General features: G+C 54.7%; 1 protein-coding gene across 6 annotated transcripts in view; it reads left to right on the top strand.

Annotated features, from left to right (window-relative positions):
* LOC141060003 (epoxide hydrolase 1-like) overlaps positions 1-24,261 on the top strand; it is a 34,455-nt gene extending 10,194 nt beyond the window's left edge. For 2 of the 6 annotated variants that reach the window (XM_073556244.1, XM_073556245.1), the window contains exons 7-9: positions 4,238-4,346; positions 22,807-22,932; positions 23,911-24,261. In XM_073556244.1, coding sequence (XP_073412345.1) covers positions 4,238-4,346; positions 22,807-22,932; positions 23,911-24,112 — 437 coding nt within the window. In that variant the 3' untranslated portion in view covers positions 24,113-24,261. Of the gene's footprint in view, positions 1-4,237; positions 4,347-9,609; positions 9,672-13,329; positions 13,589-18,605; positions 18,668-22,335; positions 22,433-22,806; positions 22,933-23,910 lie in introns of those variants that run through there. The other 4 variants (XR_012222642.1, XR_012222641.1, XR_012222643.1 and 1 more) reach the window with 4 other exon arrangements.
* Positions 24,262-25,156: the final 895 nt, after the last annotated feature.

Genomic DNA, 25,156 nt, shown 5'->3' with positions numbered 1-25,156 from the left:
GTGAGAGTGGGAGACGCTGAATGTGCAGTTTGAAAGGTATGAGGAGATCCAGGATAGGGCGAGGCCTTTGATGCCAAAGGAGGAGAGGATCTGTAGTAGGAGGCAGTGGTCAACTGTGTCGAATGCAGAGGACAGTCCTTGAAGCAGGAGTATAGAGTATTGTCCGTTAGCTTTGGCTGTAAGTAGGTTGTTAGTAATTTTGGTCAGGGCTGTCTCAGTGGAGTGATGGGGCGGAAACCAGATTGTAGATTGTCAAAGAGCAAGTTAAATGAGAGGTTGGAGGAAAGTTCAGCATGGACGTGCTGCTCCAGGATTTTGGAAGCGAATGGGAGCAGTGATATTGGCCGATAGCTGGACATAGCGGTTGGGTCGACGGTTGGCTTTTTAAGGATAGGCGTGATTGTGGCATGTTTAAAAGCAGAAGGGAAGGTACCGGACATTAGCGATAGGTTGAAGAGATGGGTTAGGGATGGGATAAGTGAGGTGGTGAGGTTGGGGAGGAGGTGGGATGGGATGGGGTCAAGTGCACAGGTTGTGAGGTGCGATTTGGAGAAGAGGCGATTAAGCTCCCCTTCAGTGATAGGGAGGTTATGGGGTTTGGGCATTGGTCTGGTATACAAAGGGATTGTGGTGATTGAACAATAAAGACTTGCCTTGTTTGGTCGATCTTATTTTTGAAGTGTGTGGCAAAGTCCTCGGCAGAGATGAGGGAGGTTGGAGGGGGCAGGGGTGGGCGGAGGAGGGAGTTGAAAGTTTTGAATAACTGTTTGGGATTGTAGGATAGGGAAGATACGAGGGTTGTGAAGTAGGCCTGTTTAGCAGAGGTGAGGGCAGATTTGATAGCGAGTGCTGCCTGTTTGAATGCAGTGAAGTCGTCTTGCAAATTTGTTTTCTTCCAGCACCGCTCTGCAATCCTGGACACTTGCGGGAGCTTTTTAGTGGTGTTATTGTGCCAGGGTTGTCTGTTGGTACGTCGCATTCTGCCATGAGCGAGAGGGGCGACCGTGTCAATAGCGGATGCGAGAGTGGCATTGTAGAAAGTAGTGGCACCGTCTGTGTCATGGAGTGAAGATATGGATGCCAGTGGTAGAATAGAGTCAGAGAGCGCGTGGGTATCTAGGTGTGCAAGGTTTCTGCGGGGGTGTGCGTGTTGCTGGACATGGGTGCCAGGAGAGGAGGACAGGGATGAGAAAGTGAGTAGATAGTGGTCAGATAGAGGTAGAGGGGAGGTGGTGAAGTTAGACAGAGAGCAGAGACAGGTGAAGACCAGGTCTAATGTGTGTCTGTCTGTGTGGGTGGCTGAGGAGGACCACTGAGTAAGTCCAAAGGATGAAGTAAGGGACAGGAGTTTGGAGGCTGCTGACTGGTGGGTGTCAATGGGGATGTTGAAGTCACCCATGATGACAGTGGGGATGTCAGTTGAAAGAAAACGAAGAAGCCAGGTAGAGAATTGGTCAATAAAGGCAGTGGTCGGGCCTGGAAGTCGGTATAAGACGGCCACTTGGAGGTTTGAGGGAGAGTAGATGCGGACAGAGTGGACTTCAAAAGAGGGGAGGACAAGGGAGGGAAGAGGTGGGATTGGGATAAAGGTGCAGTTGGAAGAAAGGAGAAGACCCACTCCTCGACCATGTCTGTTGCCAGGGTGAGGCGTGTGGGTGAAGTGGAGGTCGCCATAAGACAGCGCAGCAGGGGAGGCAGTGTCAGAGGGTGTCAGCCAGGTTTCTGTGAGGCCGAGAAAGGCAAGATTGCGAGAGAGAAAGAGGTCATGGATCACATGGAGCTTATTGCAGATGGAGCGGGCATTCCAGAGTGCTCCAGAAAGAGGGAGAAGGGGGTTAGGTGTCATTGGCACGGGTTTTAAGTTGGAAAGATTGCGGTAGTTTTTATTAGATAGGAAGCGGTAGTAATAGGGGTTATGAGCTGTGGGGGTCCAGGATTGGGAGATATGTCGCCAGCAGTGAGGAGAAGCAGAGAGAGTGAGAGCAGGTGGGAGAAGAGTGGCCGGCTTATTTTACATTTCATTAGGACAGATTTGAGGTTGAGGAGCAGTTCAGCAGAGGTGGTCAAGTCGGGAGGAAAGGGGAGGTGATTATTTGGTTAGAAGGTGCTGGGGTTTGGGGATAGCGAAGGAGAATGAGGATTAATGGAGCAAACACTGTGAGGGCATATGTAAACATGGTGAAGGAGTAGGAGGGTGAATAGAAAAGCTAAATACAAGTAAAAAGAAGTTGTTACTAAGCAGACATACCCTAAAGAGACAGGTACATAATGTGGGGTCCTGAACCCTGCCGTGACTAACTGCCATTGTAATAACTGCATCTTCACGATACTTTTGCTGCAGTGATGCTTAGGCTGCAGGGAGACATGTGCCTGACCCCACACACGTGCCCCCCTTAGGAGGCATCTAAATATATAGGACTGAGTAGAGGATCAGGTGAGAGGGGTTGTGGGAACTGATTTGGGATAAATTACCAATTGCCTAGCACACCAGGGGAGGTTACACAATCAAAGGCACAGGGCCTGGCTACATCCATATGCTAGTAACACCTTGTACGTGTGCGGGGGGGTCAGGCATGTGTCTCCCTGCAGCATAAGTATCACTGCAGCAAAAGTATTGTGAAGATGCAGTTATTACAACGGCTGAGAATTAACATCCACCTCCTCTCCTCTCTTCACACAGGTACAATCTCTGCTACTGCTACAATCCCTGCTTGCTGTCATCTAGTGCAATAATAATCAAGGTGGACCATTGTAGCCACAGAGGCGGTCACACATCGGTCCTCTCAGGAGCCCCGCACCCCCAGCTCACAGTTCTGTACTGATTATAACCGGCTGATAGGTCAGCTCCCCCCCCACACACATCATATCTGTTGTGTAATGAGATCCCACAGATACTCAAAAAGTTCTGTCTGCTTTCATAATTTTCAAGAATATTCAGAATTGAGAGTCCTCAGTGGCTGATGCCTTTTAATGGCGAGCTGAAAAGATGGTGACACATTGCAGCTTTCCAGACTCCTCAGGTCTCTTCATCAGGCATAGACTAATACAACATCTGAAGAATAACATATTTATACAAAACACAGCACAGAAATAACACAATAGATAAGACAAGTGATGTGAAGTGGAACTATCATTATGGGAGAGGGATAGACATAAATATTGGAACAGTTCATAGATAAGGAGTGTGAATGTTTTATTGTCCTCTGATTGGGGTCTGGTTCTGTGTTGTGATCACCTCAGAAGGTCTGAAGAGTAAATTCCTTAATTGATGTAAAAAGACATAAATCCATGCAGCGCATTCATTCCTGCACTGAGTGTATCAAAGGTCGTCATAAATTTATACTCCCAGACCCTTCTCTCTCTCTGAGATGTGAAGTTACTTTTCAATACCAGTAATTTCATATCCACGCTGCTGTGATCAGGGATACAAAAATGTTTGGCCACAGGTAGATCCCATTCTTTTTTCTCTTATTGTGTAGCGATGACAATTCATCCTTTTTCTCAGCTTTGGCCCGGTCTCCCCCACATATAGACTCCCAGCTGGACATTTAGTACAAATAATTAAGTACACCCCATTAGATGTGATGCAGCTGAGATTACCTGGGATCTTGTAGTCCTGATGTGAGTTGGGATCTTTATCTTGTCCGTGGTCATTATAAATGGACAGGTTTTACATTTTTTCTGGTTGCAAGGAAAGGTTCCTGCAGCTGTTGGAGAGGACCGGGAGCTTCTGACAATGGGGCTTCTTGGATTTGGGGGCTGCCTAATGCACAGCAGTGGGGGGTCTGGAAATATGGATTGTAATGGGACATCTCATTGTAGTAAAGGTTGTAATTTCCGTGCAGCTCCCCTTAGCACCCTGAGATTTATCCCTCTCCCATAATGATAGTTCTGCTTCACGTCACTTGTCTTATCTATTGTGTTATTTCTGTGATGACTTGTGTATAAATATGTGACTTCAGATTTCGTATTAGTCTGTGCCTGATGAAGAGACCTGCGGAGTCTGGAAAGCTGCAATGTGTCACCATCTTTTCAGTTCGCCATTAAAAGGTATCAACCACTGAGGACTCTCAATCCTGAATATTCTTCTATCTACTGGCTGACACGGTACAAAGATCTACAACTTTCCTGTATCAAGTTTTTTCAGTGAGTGCAGAGATTTGGCAGTGACTACTGACAGGCGGCATCACATTCCCCCCCAATGTCATTAACCTCTGACACCCCTCTTCTCTCACAGGCTCCGCCCTAAATGACTCCCCTGCGGGACTCGCTGCCTACATTCTAGAGAAGTTCTCAACCTGGACGGACTACTCCTTTACGGAACTAGAGGACGGCGGACTGGACAGGTGAGACATGATAGATAAATTATAACAGCAGAATAGTGACTGCAGCTCTGGAGGTGAATGGAGGATGAGACATGATATAACAGCAGAATAGTGACTGCAGCTCTGGAGGTGACTGGAGGATAAGACACGATGTAACAGCAAAATAGTGACTGCAGCTCTGGAGGTGACTGGAGGATAAGACACGATGTAACAGCAGAATAGTGACTGCTGCTCTGGAGGTGACTGGAGGATAAGACAGAATGTAACAGCAGAATAGTGACTGCAGCACTGGAGGTGACTGGAGGATAGAGCACGCCCAGGAAGAGGAGGAGCATCTGTGCTGAGCATCTGCAGGCTAGGGCCTTGCTAAGCTCCTGGGAAGGGAGGTTTTTTCCTGCAAGGACTTTCCATCTGCCCCCTTCCCAGGAAAGAGGACTTTCCCTGGGACTGAGCGCCGGGGCTGTGCCCCTGGCTCCCACCCTCCGGCAAGCCAGCTGGGGGTGGGGGGCCTCAGCACCATCCGGAGGCCAGGGTGCAGCCAGCCAGTCCCAGGGAGATGGGGAAGAGACGGAGCCAGGAGAGAGGGGGTCGCAGGACCCAGGAGCCCCGGGACACCGGGCCCCCCGAAGCTGGTACCGTGGCGGCTCCTCCTCCCGGAGGAGTGGCGGCCCAGAGCAGAGGTGCAGTGGCAGAGCCCCCCAACATCTGGGGCTCCAGAGCTGAGGGAGAGCCATCCACCATCTACGCCTCCCGCATCCATGCGCACCTCTGCGAATATGAGGAGGCCGCCAAACAGCTGAGAAAACTCCGGGAGGAGTTAAGGGGAGCACGAGCGGTGGCTAAGAACCGGCTCCCCGCCTCGAGACGAGCTGAGGTCTCCGCCACGGTGGAGAGGCTGAAGGGGGCTATCAGGGCCTTGGAGGAGATACGAGCGGCTATCCTGAGTGGGAGCGGCCCCTTCGCAGAGAAACTGAAAAACGATGACCGGTTTAGAGCCATGACCGGAGGGTCTCCTGGGGGGTCGGGAGGCCCCTGCCAGGTGGAGGGCCAAGAGGAGGAGGATGGCGGAACATCTACGCCTGCCCCACCTGAAGGCCTGGTGAGCAACAACACCCAGGTAACATGCAGCGGGGTGGCCCCTGAGCAAGTGGCTCTCCCACCGGACTCCAGTTACTCGGAGGAAAGTGGGGGCGAGGGGGAGGCTGGTGGGAGTGGGGACAGTAGTAGTGAGGGGGGCTGCCTCGTCCTACAACAGGTGAGGCAGATCGAGTCCCCAGAGCGGTTTGGCACACTGCTCTTTGGGGATGAGGTCTGCCCTGAGGACGGGGCAACCGGAAAGAGGAAAAAGAAAAAAAACAAGCGCAAGCCAAAAAACACCGTGGCTGACAAACTTATGTTTGTCCCTCTTTCCGGGGTCCCTCTGTCCCGCTGTATGGAACCCGCTGCCCACCCCGGCTCGGGCCCTGTGGTGGGTCCGCAGCGGGGGCGCGGGCAGAGAGATGTGTGCCTGGACCTTACCGTCACATCTGGTGGTGGCGGTGAGGGTTCAGGCAGCGACATGGAGGTCGGTGCTGGTGCCAGTGGTGTAACAGCCGCTGGCGGTATTGGCAGTAGTGGTGTCCGGGCTCAGTCCCCGGTGGCAGGGGGGGCTGGCCTGGCGCTCAGCACGGGTACAGCCAGGACCGCACCTCCGGCGGTGAGTGCTGGGGTCTCTGGATCCCCCACGCACGGGTCCGTTAAGTCTGGTCCACTTATGGGGGTCCAGAGACCTAGAAAGGGCGTGGAGGCTGCTGTGAAGCAGCAGCTAAAAAAATGCAAGGGGCTGGTAGCTCCTCTGACGGCGCCCGTGGCAAGAGCGGGGTCCCCGGCGCGTAGACCCAAAAAGGGGTCCGTGCTGGGGGCACCGCCGCCGCTGGGCGATGAGGGGGAGTGGCCAGCCCTGCCAACATCAAGTGGTGGGTTCAGGGGCGCAGTGACAGTCCGTGAGGGGGGCGTGGCCTCCCCGAGTGTTGCCCAGCCTGCAAAGGCTGCGGCATGCGGGGGGGGCGTGTCCTCCTCGGCCGCTGTCCCGCCCGCTGTGCCCGCGTCACCTGGGGAGGGCGTGGCCTCGCAAGGGGTCACTGCTCTGCCCGGGGTGGCTGCGGCCGGCGGGGGGGGCGTGGCCTTGGCGGGCCCACTGTCTCCTGTCCCGCCTACCCCCTCAAGCAGCATAGTGCCCCCAAAAGTCGGTAGGGAGTTGTCGGGGTCCCCAGCCCGCTTACCTCCATCTGGTGGTGCGGGGGCTCTGGCGCTCCTTGGGAAGCCGGCGGGGGCGAACAGCAGAGGGCAGGGTGCGGTGGCAGTGGCCGTCCCTGTCCTCAGTGCAAAGACACCACAAAAAGAAAAAAAAGTGGAGCCAGAGAACCCAGGAGCTGCTGCTGCTCCCAGGCTCGGGCAGGGCGTACTGAGTGCGCTCTGCTCGGAGGTATTTAAAGGGGCAGCGGCACTCCTGGACAAGAGTTGGAGCAGTGCCAGCAGCTCCAAGGAGCAGAGCACTGGCCAGTCAGGGCCCCCAGCAGGCAGGCAGGGGTACTGCAACACCAAGTCTGCTAATGTAAATAGTGGTCTATCTGGAAGTGAGAGTGGGAGTGAGATAGGAGATATTTTTGAAGAGCTGTTTGAGGACATAAATGGTGATGTGAGCGATATGGATGAGGGAGTGAGTGCGAGTGTGAATGTGGCAGTAAATGCTGGAGTGAGTGCCGGAGCGAGTGGAAATAATAAAAGAGTGAACGGGAGAATGAATGAGGGTGCTGGCACAAGTGGTGGTAGTGGTGGGAGGGCTGGCCCGTCTGCCCCCCCAGCCGCGAGGCCCCAACGTAATTATGCGGGGGTCGCGGCTGGGGGTCGGGGTGGTTCCGGGGGGGTCTCCTCGCCTCCGGGCTCCGGGGACGGCGGTTTGCACCGCCGTTTCCTGGAGGCCCTCCAAAGGGGAGAAAGATCGATCATGGTAGAGGGGAGGACAGTGGACCTGTCTTTCTGGATAGAGAGACATGGCCTAGCAGCCTTCCAAAATCAAAGGGAGGGAGGGACTGTTTGGTCTCTCCCCACAGCCGGGCAGGGGCCGCCAAGAAGGAATGTGGTCCGTCTTAGGTGGGGGGGCAGTGAAGCTTGTCCACCTAGGAGCAAGGTGGTGGAGCTCCTCCTTAAGATGGGCTTCGGGGCGAATGACATCTTTGCCCTGATACACCCTTCGGCGTCCCGCTTCTTCGACGTCAGCTTCGTGCGGCCAGAGGGGCTTGAGCTCTTCTGGTCAAACTACGAGCTGGTGCGAGAAGAGCCCGGATGGCGAGACTTCGTGGCTCAAGCGGTGTCTCGCCAAAATTCCGTCAAGCGAGTGACCGTGGTTACATGTAACGAGTCACTCGCAGGCGTGGACATCATGACGTGGCTTTCCCGTTACGGGGAGGTCACCGAGGTCCCAAAAAAGAACAGGGACGAGTTTGGCATCTGGTCGGGGGGCTGGACCTTCATGGTCAAATTGAAGGTTTCCGGCGGCACGGTCACCCACATCCCTTCCTCGGCGTTCCTGGGAAGGGACAGGATCCTGGTCTTCTACCAGGGGCAACCGAAGGTCTGCCACAAGTGCGGCGACCCCACTCACTTCAGCGCCAACTGCAAGGTGCAGAAGTGCGCGTTGTGTGGTGGGGTAGGTCACCTGGCTGCCTTGTGCAAAGACATTCGGTGCCACCTGTGTGGTGACCTGGGTCACCCTCTCAGCCGCTGCCCTCGCTCTTTCTCTAATGCCGCCACAGGCCCGGTGGGGGGAGACCGCGGGGGGGCAACCCCCGGTGGCGCTGCTTCTGCTGTGGCAGGTGGTGGCGAAGGGGGAAGGGCTGAGGGGCCAGTGAGGAAGGGCAATGCTGCAAGGGGCCCCGCGTACCAGCGGAGGCAGGAAAAACGCCAGGGAGGTAAGGGACAGGTGGAGCCTCGGGCAACCGGGGTGATGCCTGCTCCTCCCTCCAGGCCCGTGGCCAAAGCCTCTGAGGCCCTGGGGGAGAGTGCGGTGAGTGAGGAGATCAGGAGGATGGAGAGAGAGGAGAAAGCGGCTGACTCGGACAATTCCTCTCAGTATGAAAGTGTTGATGAGGATGTCCAAGAGCAGCCTACAGCACCAGGTGGCAAAACCAGGCGTGCCAAGCGCAAAGCGGTGGGGAGGAAGGCTGACAAGCCTTCAAAGTCCCCCCCGCCCCCGACCACAAGGGTGCATACGGAAGGGCCCGCTGACCCCCCTCTGATCAGACTCTCCAACCGGTTCAGCGCCCTCGGGGGTTCAGATGATGAACCGCAAGACAAGGGTACTGGGCCGGGGGTAACACCGGAGGGTCCTTCGGGGGATGGCGGAGTCCGTCCCTCAGGGGGCATTGCTCCTCCTGAGGGGGGGACAGACCTGGAACCCGGGGGCGAGGACACCGGGGGGGGTGGGATGGACACGTCGGGAGCTTCCCTGAAAAGGAAGGTGTCTGACCCCTCCCCAGGAGGAGGTAATAGCGGGGTAGGGAAGAAATTGGCCATCCAACTCGATCACCCATGATGGCTGAACTCGCCCCGTTGACGCTGGCGTCTATTAATGTCGCCAGCATTAAGTCAGATGCGGCTCGCTTCACGGCCTTTGATTTTTTCTCCCGGATTGAGGCAGAAATTTTATTCTTGCAAGAGACCAGACTAACAGACATGGGGGCCATCTATAAATCACGGAGGGAGTGGAGGTGCGGGCCCTCATACTGGTCTCTTGCGGCCGAGCCGTATAGCGGGGTGGCAGTCCTTTTTAAGACTGCAGCAGTTGAATGCCGACGGGTTACTGAGTTGGAAATGGGGAGGTGCCTGATCCTAGATGTCTTCATGAGGGGACAAGAGCTCCGGCTCATCAACATCTACGGCCCGCAGTCCAAGTGGGACCGCAAATGTCTCTTCCTGAGGATCAAGCCCTTTCTTTTTACGAGCCGACAGGTGGTCTTCGGTGGGGACTTCAACACCATTACGAGGTCCCGTGACCGGGGGGGTCCCGGAGATCGCCTGGCTTATGATAGCGTCGCGTTGAATAGCATAGCCAGTGAAGCTCGCCTGGTGGATGCCCACATCCGGCACACCCCAGGTCACGGAGGTTTCACCTACCATAGGGGTAGCTGTAGGTCTAGAATAGACAGGTTTTTTTTGAAGGAGGACGCCATCTTTTCTGCTGTGTCCGCCGTTGAGGTGGAGTTCTCCGATCACTGTCTAATTTTCTTTTCTCTGAATGTTGCAGAGACTCCTCGGATGGGAAGAGGGCTGTGGAAGCTCAATTCGTCCCTGCTGGAAGAAGCGGAGGTGAGACAATCCTTCGAGGATTTTCTTCAGAGCCAGGTACCGCTGTTGGATCTCTGTAGTAGTAAGTCAGAGTGGTGGGAGATCTTCAAAAAGCGGGTGGCGGGGTTCTTCCGTCAGCTCTCGAGCCTCAGGAGTCTGAACAGGCACCGCTTGTACCAGGCTCTGGGGAGGAAACTCGAGCAGCTTGTCTCGACTGGAGGTGACCGAGAGGAAATCTCCAGAGTGAAATCTTTGCTCAAGAGGTGTCAGTATGATAGGCACACATCTTTGGTTTTTGAGAGGGACTTCGGGAAGTACCGCTCGCCCGACCCTTACAGAAACTGTAAGATGTCAGTGAATTGTAAGATGGTGACAGGACTGATCGACAGTACGGGGTCCCTGAACAGATCCAAATCAGGGATCCTGGAGGTGGTCAGATCCTTCTACTCACACCTCTTGGAAAAGAAGGATCTGGATCGGGACAGGATGTCGGCTTTCCTGGCTGAAGCCATCCCTGAGCCAGGGGGTGACCCCTCTCTTGGTGTTTTGGCAGAAGAAATCAGGGAAGAGGAAGTGAGACTGGCCATTGATGGGCTTCGGCTCAAGAAATCGCCAGGTCCGGATGGCTTAACATCTGAGTTCTATAAGACTTTTAGGGACTCCTTGGTCCCCCTCTTGACAGGGGTCTTTAATGAGTGTCTCTCCTCGGGCACTCTTCCCGGCTCAATGAGGAAGTCAGCCCTCATTATTCTGTCAAAGGGTAAGGATCCGTCCCGAATCGAGAACTGGCGTCCCATAGCGCTTCTCGATACGGACCGGAAGGTTCTGGCCAAGGTGCTGTTTAATCGGCTGGTGAAGTTTGCACCCCGGCTCCTTTCAGGGGCCCAGCATTGCTCTGTTCCAGGCCGCAGTACTTTTAGTGCTGTGCTCGGTGTCCGAGAGGCAGTGGAGCAGGGTAGGGCAGGTCACTGGAAGGGGTACTTGCTGTCATTAGATCAAGCGAAAGCCTTTGACCGGGTCAACCACGAGTACCTCTGGTCCGTCCTTTTGAGGTATGGTCTGCCTGGGAGGTTTGTAAAATGGTTAGAGATCTTGTACCAAGGGGCTGAGACTTTTCCGCTGGTGAATGGTTGGTCAGGTCGTCCTTTTGAGGTGGGTTCTGGGGTCCGTCAGGGCTGTCCGCTGAGCCCGCTTTTATACGTGTTCGCGATCGATCCCTTCTTAAGGAGGGTAGATCGTGGACCGTTGGCGGGAGTCGGGATGGACCGGGCGGGCTCTGGCTCCTCTCTGAGGGTGGTGGCGTACGCCGATGATGTTTCCCTGTTCGTATCCTCGAGAGGGGAGGCGGACTGGGTCATGTCGGAGGTAGTGCGCTACTCGGAGGCATCCGGGTCCATGATCAACCGGGATAAGTGTGAAAGTCTCTGGCTGGGAGGGGGAGATCCTAGTTTTGATCTCCCGGACACCCTTCCAGGGCCCCAGGCCACCGCCAAAATTCTAGGCATCGAATTTGGCCCCGGGGACTACCCCCAGCAAAATTGGGAGGGCAGACTTAAGATCGCCGCCCAAAAGGTGGACCAATGGAAGGGTTGGTCTTTAACCCTGAGGGAAAGGGTTGCCCTGGCTAAAGGCTTTCTGCTACCTTTATTGATATACCTGGGCAGTGTGTGCATCTTGCCGGAACCTCTCTGGACGCGGGTCTATAGCCTGTTCTTCCAATTGTTATGGGGGAATAGGCTTAACCTAATCAAGAGGGAGGTTACATACCGTACGAGGAGACTAGGCGGGTTGGGTATGGTCAACCCGGTGGTGTTTCTAGTAAACACCTTTCTTAAGACTAACATCTCTAACCTCTGGCTAGAGAGGGCTCCTCCGTGGGTAGTCTCCTGCAAGGGTTGGCTTTGGCCTTTCTTCCAGGAATGGGAGACAGGAGGGCGGGTGAAGGACCTACGCACACCTCATGGGCATCTTCCGGCTTACGCTACCCCGGTTCTGAAGGTGATCCGCCGGTGGGGTCTGGGAATGTGGGAAATCAGGACCATGTCGAGGCAGTGCCTTGACAGGAGGGTCCTGTTGACCCATTTCCAGAAGCCCCTGGCCCTTAAGGATTGCCCAGGCCGGGATCTGGAGGTCGGGCTGGGGCTTTTAAATTCTAAGCGGATCCCCATGAAGTTTTGGGACTTGACCTGGCGTTGCTTCCACGGGAGGCTGTATGTAAGGGACAACTTGAAGTGCAGGAACTCCGATGACCGGGGTTGCCCTCGTGAGGAGTGTGGCGACGTGCTGGAAAGCATGGAGCACTTCCTGCTTCATTGTCCCTTTAATGCAGAGGTTTACAACAGGGTGGGTGCCTCCATACGTTGGCCGCGGCTGGCGTCCCTCTCCTACGCTGAATGGGCCTATGGAGCGTTCAGATCCCTGGGTGGCCGGGACCCGTGCACTTTATTCCTAGTCAGTGCAGTGGTTAGGTTCCACACTTGGAATGCACGGTGCCTAGTTACGACGCGGAAAAAAACCCTCCCAAGGGATGAGGTGGTAGGAAACATCTTGGGTGACCTGGTGAAGGTCCGTTCTTTGGAGTTCGAAAGGTTGGGTGTGAGGAAGGCCTCTTGGCTTTGGAGAGGCCTCTCCTTTTAAAAACGCACTCAAGGGAGAGCTAGCTCCGTGTGAATGAGGGTAGGGATAGCATAAGTTTCACTGGGTGTGTTAGGGACAGAAGTAGGGGCAGATAGGGACAGGGAGGGACAGGCACTGAGGGACAGATAGAGAGTTAGTTATGATAAGTTAGGTAGAGTAGGGGCAGGTAGGGACAGATAGGGACAGGTTTCTTTTTTTTAGGGACAGAAGTAGGGACAGTCTTAGTTCTTGAGGGATAGGATGAATGTGTTAGTGAGGGATGGAGCCTCTAGAACCCCGTTTTCCTGGTGGTGGGCTGGTGCATGCCACCTTAGCTTTTTGTTTTAAAAACAGGACATATAATGGATATTGGGCTTACAGGTGCCAAACTTGGGCCTTGGGTATGTAAATGCTGTGTTTAGTTTGTATATTAATGCGTAAGTAGATGGGATGGTATTGAGAGTTTTGGAAAATGTCTTTTGGTTGTGCTTTGGTAAAAGGAAAAACATATAACACACGTTTTTTTGTTTTTTTAGTTAGAATGTGTGGATGGGGTGTAGTCAGGTTGGGAGGGGGGTGCATGGGGGGTGGTGGATGGATGACCGGATGCCAAGAGCAACATGAAGGAGCAGAGGAGCAGGGCAGGAGAAGTAGACTCTGCGGACCCTGGAAATAATTTTTGTGTGGAATCAAAAGGCCATAAACTTTCGTGGACCAGATTTTGCAGTGACAAGGCTACAAACTTGTAGGACCTGCGGTGCAAGGTGGTGGGAAAAAAAAGGCTGCGAACTTGTTGCCATGTGTGGGAGAGGAAAAAAAAAAAAAAAAAAAAAAAAATCTTTGCTGTGTAATAGGAGGTAAGGTTTGTCGGCCAAAGTGGCAGAGTTCTTGTTTTTTTTCAAGGCGGAGGGCCAGGAAAGGGTTATTTTCGTTTGGTTTTTGTAAATAGTAAAATTGTAAATAGTAAACTAGTAAAATCGGTGAGGTGTGAATGGGGGTGAATGGGGGTGAATGGAGTGAGAATGGGGAGAGGGGTTTATGTTTCTTTGTATTCTCTTTTAAGTGGATTCCTGCTGGGGGACCCTAAGCTGCCGAGCTCAGTGGAGGACAAGGAAAGGATTTGGACTTTCAGTTGTTTGCGCATGTTTTGCACATTTTATGTCTGTCTATGTTGGTTTTCTTTAGTTTATGTATTGTGGTTTGTTTCTGAGTGTAATTTTGATAATTTTGTAAAATAAAAGAGTTGGAGGATAAGACACGATGTAACAGCAAAATAGTGACTGCAGCTCTGGAGGTGACTGGAGGATAAGACACGATGTAACAGCAGAATAGTGACTGCTGCTCTGGAGGTGACTGGAGGATAGAGCACGCCCAGGAAGAGGAGGAGCATCTGTGCTGAGCATCTGCAGGCTAGGGCCTTGCTAAGCTCCTGGGAAGGGAGGTTTTTTCCTGCAAGGACTTTCCATCTGCCCCCTTCCCAGGAAAGAGGACTTTCCCTGGGACTGAGCGCCGGGGCTGTGCCCCTGGCTCCCACCCTCCGGCAAGCCAGCTGGGGGTGGGGGGCCTCAGCACCATCCAGAGGCCAGGGTGCAGCCAGCCAGTCCCAGGGAGATGGGGAAAAGACGGAGCCAGGAGAGAGGGGGTCGCAGGACCCAGGAGCCCCGGGACACCGGGCCCCCCGAAGCTGGTACCGTGGCGGCTCCTCCTCCCGGAGGAGTGGCGGCCCAGAGCAGAGGTGCAGTGGCGGAGCCCCCCAACATCTGGGGCTCCAGAGCTGAGGGAGAGCCATCCACCATCTACGCCTCCCGCATCCATGCGCACCTCTGCGAATATGAGGAGGCCGCCAAACAGCTGAGAAAACTCCGGGAGGAGTTAAGGGGAGCACGAGCGGTGGCTAAGAACCGGCTCCCCGCCTCGAGACGAGCTGAGGTCTCCGCCACGGTGGAGAGGCTGAAGGGGGCTATCAGGGCCTTGGAGGAGATACGGGCGGCTATCCTGAGTGGGAGCGGCCCCTTTGCAGAGAAACTGAAAAACGATGACCGGTTTAGAGCCATGACCGGAGGGTCTCCTGGGGGGTCGGGAGGCCCCTGCCAGGTGGAGGGCCAAGAGGAGGAGGATGGCGGAACATCTACGCCTGCCCCACCTGAAGGCCTGGTGAGCAACAACACCCAGGTAACATGCAGCGGGGTTGCCCCTGAGCAAGTGGCTCTCCCACCGGACTCCAGTTACTCGGAGGAAAGTGGGGGCGAGGGGGAGGCTGGTGGGAGTGGGGACAGTAGTAGTGAGGGGGGCTGCCTCGTCCTACAGCAGGTGAGGCAGATCGAGTCCCCAGAGCGGTTTGGCACACTGCTCTTTGGGGATGAGGTCTGCCCTGAGGACGAGGCAACCGGAAAGAGGAAAAAGAAAAAAAACAAGCGCAAGCCAAAAAACACCGTGGCTGACAAACTTATGTTTGTCCCTCTTTCCGGGGCCCCTCTGTCCCGCTGTATGGAACCCGCTGCCCACCCCGGCTCGGGCCCTGTGGTGGGTCCGCAGCGGGGGCGCGGGCAGAGTGATGTGTGCCTGGGCCTTACCGTCACATCTGGTGGTGGCGGTGAGGGTTCAGGCAGCGACATGGAGGTCGGTGCTGGTGCCAGTGGTGTAACAGCCGCTGGCGGTATTGGCAGTAGTGGTGTCCGGGCTCAGTCCCCGGTGGCAGGGGGGGCTGGCCTGGCGCTCAGCACGGGTACAGCCAGGACCGCACCTCCGGCGGTGAGTGCTGGGGTCCCTGGATCCCCCACGCACGGGTCCGTTAAGTCTGGTCCACTTATGGGGGTCCAGAGACCTAGAAAGGGCGCGGAGGCTGCTGTGAAGCAGCAGCTAAAAAAATGCAAGGGGCTGGTAGCTCCTCTGACGGCGCCCGTGGCAAGAGCGGGGTCCCCGGCGCGTAGACCCAAAAAGGGGTCCGTGCTGGGGGCACCGCCGCCGCTGGGCGATGAGGGGGAGTGGCCAGCCCTGCCAACATCAAGTGGTGGGTTCAGGGGCGCAGTGACAGTCCGTGAGGGGGGCGTGGCCTCCCCGAGTGTTGCCCAGCCTGCAAAGGCTGCGGCATGCGGGGGGGGCGTGTCCTCCTCGGCCGCTGTCCCGCCCGCTGTGCCCGCGTCACCTGGGGGGGGCGTGGCCTCGCAAGGGGTCACTGCTCTGCCCGGGGTGGCTGCGGCCGGCGGGGGGGGCGTGGCCTTGGCGGGCCCACTGCCTCCTGTCCCGCCTACCCCCTCAAGCAGCATAGTGCCCCCAAAAGTCGGTAGGGAGTTGTCGGGGTCCCCAGCCCGCTTACCTCCATCTGGTGGTGCGGGGGCTCTGGCGCTCCTTGGGAAGCCGGCAGCGGCGAACAGCAGAGGGCAGGGTGCGGTGGCAGTGGCCGTCCCTGTCCTCAGTGCAAAGACACCGCAAAAAGGAAAAAAAGTGGAGCCAGAGAACCCAGGAGCTGCTGCTGCTCCCAGGCTCGGGCAGGGCGTACTGAGTGCGCTCTGCTCGGAGGTATTTAAAGGGGCAGCGGCACTCCTGGACAAGAGTTGGAGCAGTGCCAGCAGCTCCAAGGAGCAGAGCACTGGCCAGTCAGGGCCCCCAGCAGGCAGGCAGGGGTACTGCAACACCAAGTCTGCTAATGTAAATAGTGGTCTATCTGGAAGTGAGAGTGGGAGTGAGATAGGAGATATTTTTGAAGAGCTGTTTGAGGACATAAATGGTGATGTGAGCGATATGGATGAGGGAGTGAGTGCGAGTGTGAATGTGGCAGTAAATGCTGGAGTGAGTGCCGGAGCGAGTGGAAATAATAAAAGAGTGAACGGGAGAGTGAATGAGGGTGCTGGCACAAGTGGTGGTAGTGGTGGGAGGGCTGGCCCGTCTGCCCCCCCAGCCGCGAGGCCCCAACGTAATTATGCGGGGGTCGCGGCTGGGGGTCGGGGTGGTTCCGGGGGGGTCTCCTCGCCTCCGGGCTCCGGGGACGGCGGTTTGCACCGCCGTTTCCTGGAGGCCCTCCAAAGGGGAGAAAGATCGATCATGGTAGAGGGGAGGACAGTGGACCTGTCTTTCTGGATAGAGAGACATGGCCTAGCAGCCTTCCAAAATCAAAGGGAGGGAGGGACTGTTTGGTCTCTCCCCACAGCCGGGCAGGGGCCGCCAAGAAGGAATGTGGTCCGTCTTAGGTGGGGGGGCAGTGAAGCTTGTCCACCTAGGAGCAAGGTGGTGGAGCTCCTCCTTAAGATGGGCTTCGGGGCGAATGACATCTTTGCCCTGATACACCCTTCGGCGTCCCGCTTCTTCGACGTCAGCTTCGTGCGGCCAGAGGGGCTTGAGCTCTTCTGGTCAAACTACGAGCTGGTGCGAGAAGAGCCCGGATGGCGAGACTTCGTGGCTCAAGCGGTGTCTCGCCAAAATTCCGTCAAGCGAGTGACCGTGGTTACATGTAACGAGTCACTCGCAGGCGTGGACATCATGACGTGGCTTTCCCGTTACGGGGAGGTCACCGAGGTCCCAAAAAAGAACAGGGACGAGTTTGGCATCTGGTCGGGGGGCTGGACCTTCATGGTCAAATTGAAGGTTTCCGGCGGCACGGTCACCCACATCCCTTCCTCGGCGTTCCTGGGAAGGGACAGGATCCTGGTCTTCTACCAGGGGCAACCGAAGGTCTGCCACAAGTGCGGCGACCCCACTCACTTCAGCGCCAACTGCAAGGTGCAGAAGTGCGCGTTGTGTGGTGGGGTAGGTCACCTGGCTGCCTTGTGCAAAGACATTCGGTGCCACCTGTGTGGTGACCTGGGTCACCCTCTCAGCCGCTGCCCTCGCTCTTTCTCTAATGCCGCCACAGGCCCGGTGGGGGGAGACCGCGGGGGGGCAACCCCCGGTGGCGCTGCTTCTGCTGTGGCAGGTGGTGGCGAAGGGGGAAGGGCTGAGGGGCCAGTGAGGAAGGGCAATGCTGCAAGGGGCCCCGCGTACCAGCGGAGGCAGGAAAAACGCCAGGGAGGTAAGGGACAGGTGGAGCCTCGGGCAACCGGGGTGATGCCTGCTCCTCCCTCCAGGCCCGTGGCCAAAGCCTCTGAGGCCCTGGGGGAGAGTGCGGTGAGTGAGGAGATCAGGAGGATGGAGAGAGAGGAGAAAGCGGCTGACTCGGACAATTCCTCTCAGTATGAAAGTGTTGATGAGGATGTCCAAGAGCAGCCTACAGCACCAGGTGGCAAAACCAGGCGTGCCAAGCGCAAAGCGGTGGGGAGGAAGGCTGACAAGCCTTCAAAGTCCCCCCCGCCCCCGACCACAAGGGTGCATACGGAAGGGCCCGCTGACCCCCCTCTGATCAGACTCTCCAACCGGTTCAGCGCCCTCGGGGGTTCAGATGATGAACCGCAAGACGAGGGTACTGGGCCGGGGGTAACACCGGAGGGTCCTTCGGGGGATGGCGGAGTCCGTCCCTCAGGGGGCATTGCTCCTCCTGAGGGGGGGACAGACCTGGAACCCGGGGGCGAGGACACCGGGGGGGGTGGGATGGACACGTCGGGAGCTTCCCTGAAAAGGAAGGTGTCTGACCCCTCCCCAGGAGGAGGTAATAGCGGGGTAGGGAAGAAATTGGCCATCCAACTCGATCACCCATGATGGCTGAACTCGCCCCGTTGACGCTGGCGTCTATTAATGTCGCCAGCATTAAGTCAGATGCGGCTCGCTTCACGGCCTTTGATTTTTTCTCCCGGATTGAGGCAGAAATTTTATTCTTGCAAGAGACCAGACTAACAGACATGGGGGCCATCTATAAATCACGGAGGGAGTGGAGGTGCGGGCCCTCATACTGGTCTCTTGCGGCCGAGCCGTATAGCGGGGTGGCAGTCCTTTTTAAGACTGCAGCAGTTGAATGCCGACGGGTTACTGAGTTGGAAATGGGGAGGTGCCTGATCCTAGATGTCTTCATGAGGGGACAAGAGCTCCGGCTCATCAACATCTACGGCCCGCAGTCCAAGTGGGACCGCAAATGTCTCTTCCTGAGGATCAAGCCCTTTCTTTTTACGAGCCGACAGGTGGTCTTCGGTGGGGACTTCAACACCATTACGAGGTCCCGTGACCGGGGGGGTCCCGGAGATCGCCTGGCTTATGATAGCGTCGCGTTGAATAGCATAGCCAGTGAAGCTCGCCTGGTGGATGCCCACATCCGGCACACCCCAGGTCACGGAGGTTTCACCTACCATAGGGGTAGCTGTAGGTCTAGAATAGACAGGTTTTTTTTGAAGGAGGACGCCATCTTTTCTGCTGTGTCCGCCGTTGAGGTGGAGTTCTCCGATCACTGTCTAATTTTCTTTTCTCTGAATGTTGCAGAGACTCCTCGGATGGGAAGAGGGCTGTGGAAGCTCAATTCGTCCCTGCTGGAAGAAGCGGAGGTGAGACAATCCTTCGAGGATTTTCTTCAGAGCCAGGTACCGCTGTTGGATCTCTGTAGTAGTAAGTCAGAGTGGTGGGAGATCTTCAAAAAGCGGGTGGCGGGGTTCTTCCGTCAGCTCTCGAGCCTCAGGAGTCTGAACAGGCACCGCTTGTACCAGGCTCTGGGGAGGAAACTCGAGCAGCTTGTCTCGACTGGAGGTGACCGAGAGGAAATCTCCAGAGTGAAATCTTTGCTCAAGAGGTGTCAGTATGATAGGCACACATCTTTGGTTTTTGAGAGGGACTTCGGGAAGTACCGCTCGCCCGACCCTTACAGAAACTGTAAGATGTCAGTGAATTGTAAGATGGTGACAGGACTGATCGACAGTACGGGGTCCCTGAACAGATCCAAATCAGGGATCCTGGAGGTGGTCAGATCCTTCTACTCACACCTCTTGGAAAAGAAGGATCTGGATCGGGACAGGATGTCGGCTTTCCTGGCTGAAGCCATCCCTGAGCCAGGGGGTGACCCCTCTCTTGGTGTTTTGGCAGAAGAAATCAGGGAAGAGGAAGTGAGACTGGCCATTGATGGGCTTCGGCTCAAGAAATCGCCAGGTCCGGATGGCTTAACATCTGAGTTCTATAAGACTTTTAGGGACTCCTTGGTCCCCCTCTTGACAGGGGTCTTTAATGAGTGTCTCTCCTCGGGCACTCTTCCCGGCTCAATGAGGAAGTCAGCCCTCATTATTCTGTCAAAGGGTAAGGATCCGTCCCGAATCGAGAACTGGCGTCCCATAGCGCTTCTCGATACGGACCGGAAGGTTCTGGCCAAGGTGCTGTTTAATCGGCTGGTGAAGTTTGCACCCCGGCTCCTTTCAGGGGCCCAGCATTGCTCTGTTCCAGGCCGCAGTACTTTTAGTGCTGTGCTCGGTGTCCGAGAGGCAGTGGAGCAGGGTAGGGCAGGTCACTGGAAGGGGTACTTGCTGTCATTAGATCAAGCGAAAGCCTTTGACCGGGTCAACCACGAGTACCTCTGGTCCGTCCTTTTGAGGTATGGTCTGCCTGGGAGGTTTGTAAAATGGTTAGAGATCTTGTACCAAGGGGCTGAGACTTTTCCGCTGGTGAATGGTTGGTCAGGTCGTCCTTTTGAGGTGGGTTCTGGGGTCCGTCAGGGCTGTCCGCTGAGCCCGCTTTTATACGTGTTCGCGATCGATCCCTTCCTAAGGAGGGTAGATCGTGGACCGTTGGCGGGAGTCGGGATGGACCGGGCGGGCTCTGGCTCCTCTCTGAGGGTGGTGGCGTACGCCGATGATGTTTCCCTGTTCGTATCCTCGAGAGGGGAGGCGGACTGGGTCATGTCGGAGGTAGTGCGCTACTCGGAGGCATCCGGGTCCATGATCAACCGGGATAAGTGTGAAAGTCTCTGGCTGGGAGGGGGAGATCCTAGTTTTGATCTCCCGGACACCCTTCCAGGGCCCCAGGCCACCGCCAAAATTCTAGGCATCGAATTTGGCCCCGGGGACTACCCCCAGCAAAATTGGGAGGGCAGACTTAAGATCGCCGCCCAAAAGGTGGACCAATGGAAGGGTTGGTCTTTAACCCTGAGGGAAAGGGTTGCCCTGGCTAAAGGCTATCTGCTACCTTTATTGATATACCTGGGCAGTGTGTGCATCTTGCCGGAACCTCTCTGGACGCGGGTCTATAGCCTGTTCTTCCAATTGTTATGGGGGAATAGGCTTAACCTAATCAAGAGGGAGGTTACATACCGTACGAGGAGACTAGGCGGGTTGGGTATGGTCAACCCGGTGGTGTTTCTAGTAAACACCTTTCTTAAGACTAACATCTCTAACCTCTGGCTGGAGAGGGCTCCTCCGTGGGTAGTCTCCTGCAAGGGTTGGCTTTGGCCTTTCTTCCAGGAATGGGAGACAGGAGGGCGGGTGAAGGACCTACGCACACCTCATGGGCATCTTCCGGCTTACGCTACCCCGGTTCTGAAGGTGATCCGCCGGTGGGGTCTGGGAATGTGGGAAATCAGGACCATGTCGAGGCAGTGCCTTGACAGGAGGGTCCTGTTGACCCATTTCCAGAAGCCCCTGGCCCTTAAGGATTGCCCAGGCCGGGATCTGGAGGTCGGGCTGGGGCTTTTAAATTCTAAGCGGATCCCCATGAAGTTTTGGGACTTGACCTGGCGTTGCTTCCACGGGAGGCTGTATGTAAGGGACAACTTGAAGTGCAGGAACTCCGATGACCGGGGTTGCCCTCGTGAGGAGTGTGGCGACGTGCTGGAAAGCATGGAGCACTTCCTGCTTCATTGTCCCTTTAATGCAGAGGTTTACAACAGGGTGGGTGCCTCCATACGTTGGCCGCGGCTGGCGTCCCTCTCCTACACTGAATGGGCCTATGGAGCGTTCAGATCCCTGGGTGGCCGGGACCCGTGCACTTTATTCCTAGTCAGTGCAGCGGTTAGGTTCCACACTTGGAATGCACGGTGCCTAGTTACGACGCGGAAAAAAACCCTCCCAAGGGATGAGGTGGTAGGAAACATCTTGGGTGACCTGGTGAAGGTCCGTTCTTTGGAGTTCGAAAGGTTGGGTGTGAGGAAGGCCTCTTGGCTTTGGAGAGGCCTCTCCTTTTAAAAACGCACTCAAGGGAGAGCTAGCTCCGTGTGAATGAGGGTAGGGATAGCATAAGTTTCACTGGGTGTGTTAGGGACAGAAGTAGGGGCAGATAGGGACAGGGAGGGACAGGCACTGAGGGACAGATAGAGAGTTAGTTATGATAAGTTAGGTAGAGTAGGGGCAGGTAGGGACAGATAGGGACAGGTTTCTTTTTTTTTAGGGACAGAAGTAGGGACAGTCTTAGTTCTTGAGGGATAGGATGAATGTGTTAGTGAGGGATGGAGCCTCTAGAACCCCGTTTTCCTGGTGGTGGGCTGGTGCATGCCACCTTAGCTTTTTGTTTTAAAAACAGGACATATAATGGATATTGGGCTTACAGGTGCCAAACTTGGGCCTTGGGTATGTAAATGCTGTGTTTAGTTTGTATATTAATGCGTAAGTAGATGGGATGGTATTGAGAGTTTTGGAAAATGTCTTTTGGTTGTGCTTTGGTAAAAGGAAAAACATATAACACACGTTTTTTTTTTTTGTTTTTTTAGTTAGAATGTGTGGATGGGGTGTAGTCAGGTTGGGAGGGGGGTGCATGGGGGGTGGTGGATGGATGACCGGATGCCAAGAGCAACATGAAGGAGCAGAGGAGCAGGGCAGGAGAAGTAGACTCTGCGGACCCTGGAAATAATTTTTGTGTGGAATCAAAAGGCCATAAACTTTCGTGGACCAGATTGTGAAGTGACAAGGCTACAAACTTGTAGGACCTGCGGTGCAAGGTGGTGGGAAAAAAAAGGCTGCGAACTTGTTGCCATGTGTGGGAGAGGAAAAAAAAAAAAAAAAAAAAAAAAAAAAAATCTTTGCTGTGTAATAGGAGGTAAGGTTTGTCGGCCAAAGTGGCAGAGTTCTTGTTTTTTTCAAGGCGGAGGGCCAGGAAAGGGTTATTTTCGTTTGGTTTTTGTAAATAGTAAAATTGTAAATAGTAAACTAGTAAAATCGGTGAGGTGTGAATGGGGGTGAATGGGGGTGAATGGAGTGAGAGTGGGGAGAGGGGTTTATGTTTCTTTGTATTCTCTTTTCAGTGGATTCCTGCTGGGGGACCCTAAGCTGCCGAGCTCAGTGGAGGACAAGGAAAGGATTTGGACTTTCAGTTGTTTGCGCATGTTTTGCACATTTTATGTCTGTCTATGTTGGTTTTCTTTAGTTTATGTATTGTGGTTTGTTTCTGAGTGTAATTTTGATAATTTTGTAAAATAAAAGAGTTGGAGGATAAGACAGAATGTAACAGCAGAATAGTGAGTGCAGCTCTGGAGGTGACTGGAGTATAAGACACGATGTAACAGCAGAATAGTGACTGCAGCTCTGGAGGTGACTGGAGGATAAGTCACGATGTAACAGCAGAATAGTGACTGCAGCTCTGGAGGTGACTGGAGGATAAGATACGATGTAATAGCAGAATAGTGACTGCAGCTCTGGGGGTGACTGGAGGATGAGACCTGACATATCACTATGGGGGTATTGCTGTTGACTGATCCACATTCCCTTTTTCTCAGGAAATTCTCCCTGGATGATCTCCTCACTAACGTCATGATCTATTGGATTACCGGATCCATCACGTCCTCCATGAGGTTTTACAAGGAGAATTTCTCCAGAGACTATAACCGCACCCCGGACACCAGGTAAGGCCGGCGAGGGGCAGTGCGGGGTGTTTGGGAGATGACAGGTGCTGGGACCGGCGGTGATGTGGACCCCACTGTGGGCCGTCCAGGCCGGGGCTCCTCTCTCCCGTGGGGTCTGGGGCGCACTTTTAGGCTTTGTTCCCCATTGGTCAGGATCTCTGCTTGCTGTCAGTGATGGGGCGTACTGCGTCTCTCCAGCGCTCTCAGACTTTACAGGCCTCTAATGTATCTGCACTGATACACTGTAGCAAAGCAGCAGCGCAGGACAGAGCTTTGTGCTGCTCATGTGTTCAGCTCATAGAAGAGTATGCACAGATTCACTGTACCAAACCCTCAGCGGTGAGAGCTGGACAGGTCAGTGCAGGTGTTGTTACCATTCTTTGGCAGCAAGCAGAGATCTTTACATTAGTGCAGAGTTGCAGTGATTAGAGGGGTGTTCCCATCTCCAAGATCCTATCCCACTGTGTAGTAGGTGTGTAATAATAATAATATTAGCAAATGCTTCCAAGTAGAAATGAAGTATAGTTCTCCTGATTAGCTGGATCGCTTACTCCGTGTGCAGGACATTGCTGTAGATTAGGTATCCATGATTACAACCTCTCACTTACTGACAATTGTTAGTGGTCGTAACCATGGATACCTAAGCTACAGCAATGTCCTGCACATGGGATAAGCGATCCAGCTAATCAGAAGAACTATGCTACATTTCTGCTTATTTGCTAATATTATTTTTATTACACTTACTACATACTGGGATAGGCTCCTGGAGGTGGGAATACCCCTTTAGGTGTTATCAGCCTGGACACCGGACCCTTACTATCCCCCAGTATGGGGTGCAAGGATACTGCTGGGGGCAGGATGATACGTGCCATATAGGGGCGATGCTATGTATTCTCCCTCTAAGAGCTGTTGGGGCAGAGGATGAGCCGCCTTGCGGGGGGCACAAGGACCCTATATAATGGCTGTCTCCTCTTTCAGGATCGCAGTCTCTGTGCCCACCGGCATCGCGGCTTTCCCCTCTGAGTTGGCGCACGCTCCCCGGGTGTGGGCCAAGCAGAAGTTCCGCCACATCGTGTCCTACACCTACATGCCGCGTGGGGGGCACTTTCCCGCCTTCGAGGAGCCAGAACTTCTTGCTCGTGACGTCCAGAACTTCGTATCCAGAGTGGAGCAGATGTAAAAAAGGAAAGAGATGACGGCGGAGCCGGAGCTGGGGGTCCGAGACTGTGCCCCCCACATTACACCCCCAGATGACGATCGAAGGACCCCCGACCTGCTGCACCAGAATACATAAATCACTGCGAGGAATAAAATGCCGTCTGGATTCTTGCACTGGGTCCCTTCTCTGGGTTCCCTTCTCTGGGGTCCTTCTGCGGAGTCCTTTCTATGGCGTCCATTCTGTGGGGTCCTTTCTATGGCGTCCTTTCTGTGGGGTCCCTTTTGTGGGGGTCCCTTCTGCGGCGTCACTTTATGTGGGGCCACGTGGGCTGTCGTGTGGACGGTCCTACTCCTTCATTATAGGGCGCAGACTCCAGATCTATGGTGACCGTCCCGACTCCTCACACTGCCCCTCCAGGACCCGACACATCAGTTACACATGGCCGGGGAAATGACTGTGATCCGCTGGTGGGTGGCTGAGTGGCCACAACGCTCAGCAGGCAGCGCAGCTCTGGAGCACAAACTGCTACTCTCACAGGTGAAAGAGACTGTGCTGACACTGCTGCGATGTCCACAGCAACCACTAGGTGTCACTCTATAGATTAAAAACACACATGTGACATGCACAATGTGAACAAGTCTGTTGGACCATGTTCACTCCACCCTGACTGAAACACAAACAAAAAGCACAGAATGACCAATGTGCAAAAATACCTTGCAATAAGACATAACAGTAGTCAGCAAGTGCTGATAAAAGGTAATAACAAAAACAGGGTATTTAGTCTATACGTTTTTTTGCAAAAAAATGTATAACAAGCTGCCTCACCAACGTCAAGGTAACCCGTATTGAAGCAGTCCCTATCTAATGTATTTAATACCTGAACATATGAACTGTATCTAAATGAGCAGGATTAAGACAGGCGCTTTCTGGTATGGGCACGTGATGCAAGACAGCTCCTTATGTGCATGTCACACAAGAGAGGGGTGGGGTCTCTCAAATCATGCATAAGCACGAAAAAAACTGGATTAAAAACACACATGTGACATGCACAATGTGAACAAGTCT

This window comes from Dendrobates tinctorius, unplaced genomic scaffold, assembly GCF_039654945.1.
Source record: "Dendrobates tinctorius isolate UK_male_01 unplaced genomic scaffold, ASM3965494v1 ptg000232l, whole genome shotgun sequence".
In the NCBI taxonomy this organism is placed as follows: domain Eukaryota; kingdom Metazoa; phylum Chordata; class Amphibia; order Anura; family Dendrobatidae; genus Dendrobates; species Dendrobates tinctorius.
This window is presented reverse-complemented; position numbering and strand designations above follow the sequence as displayed.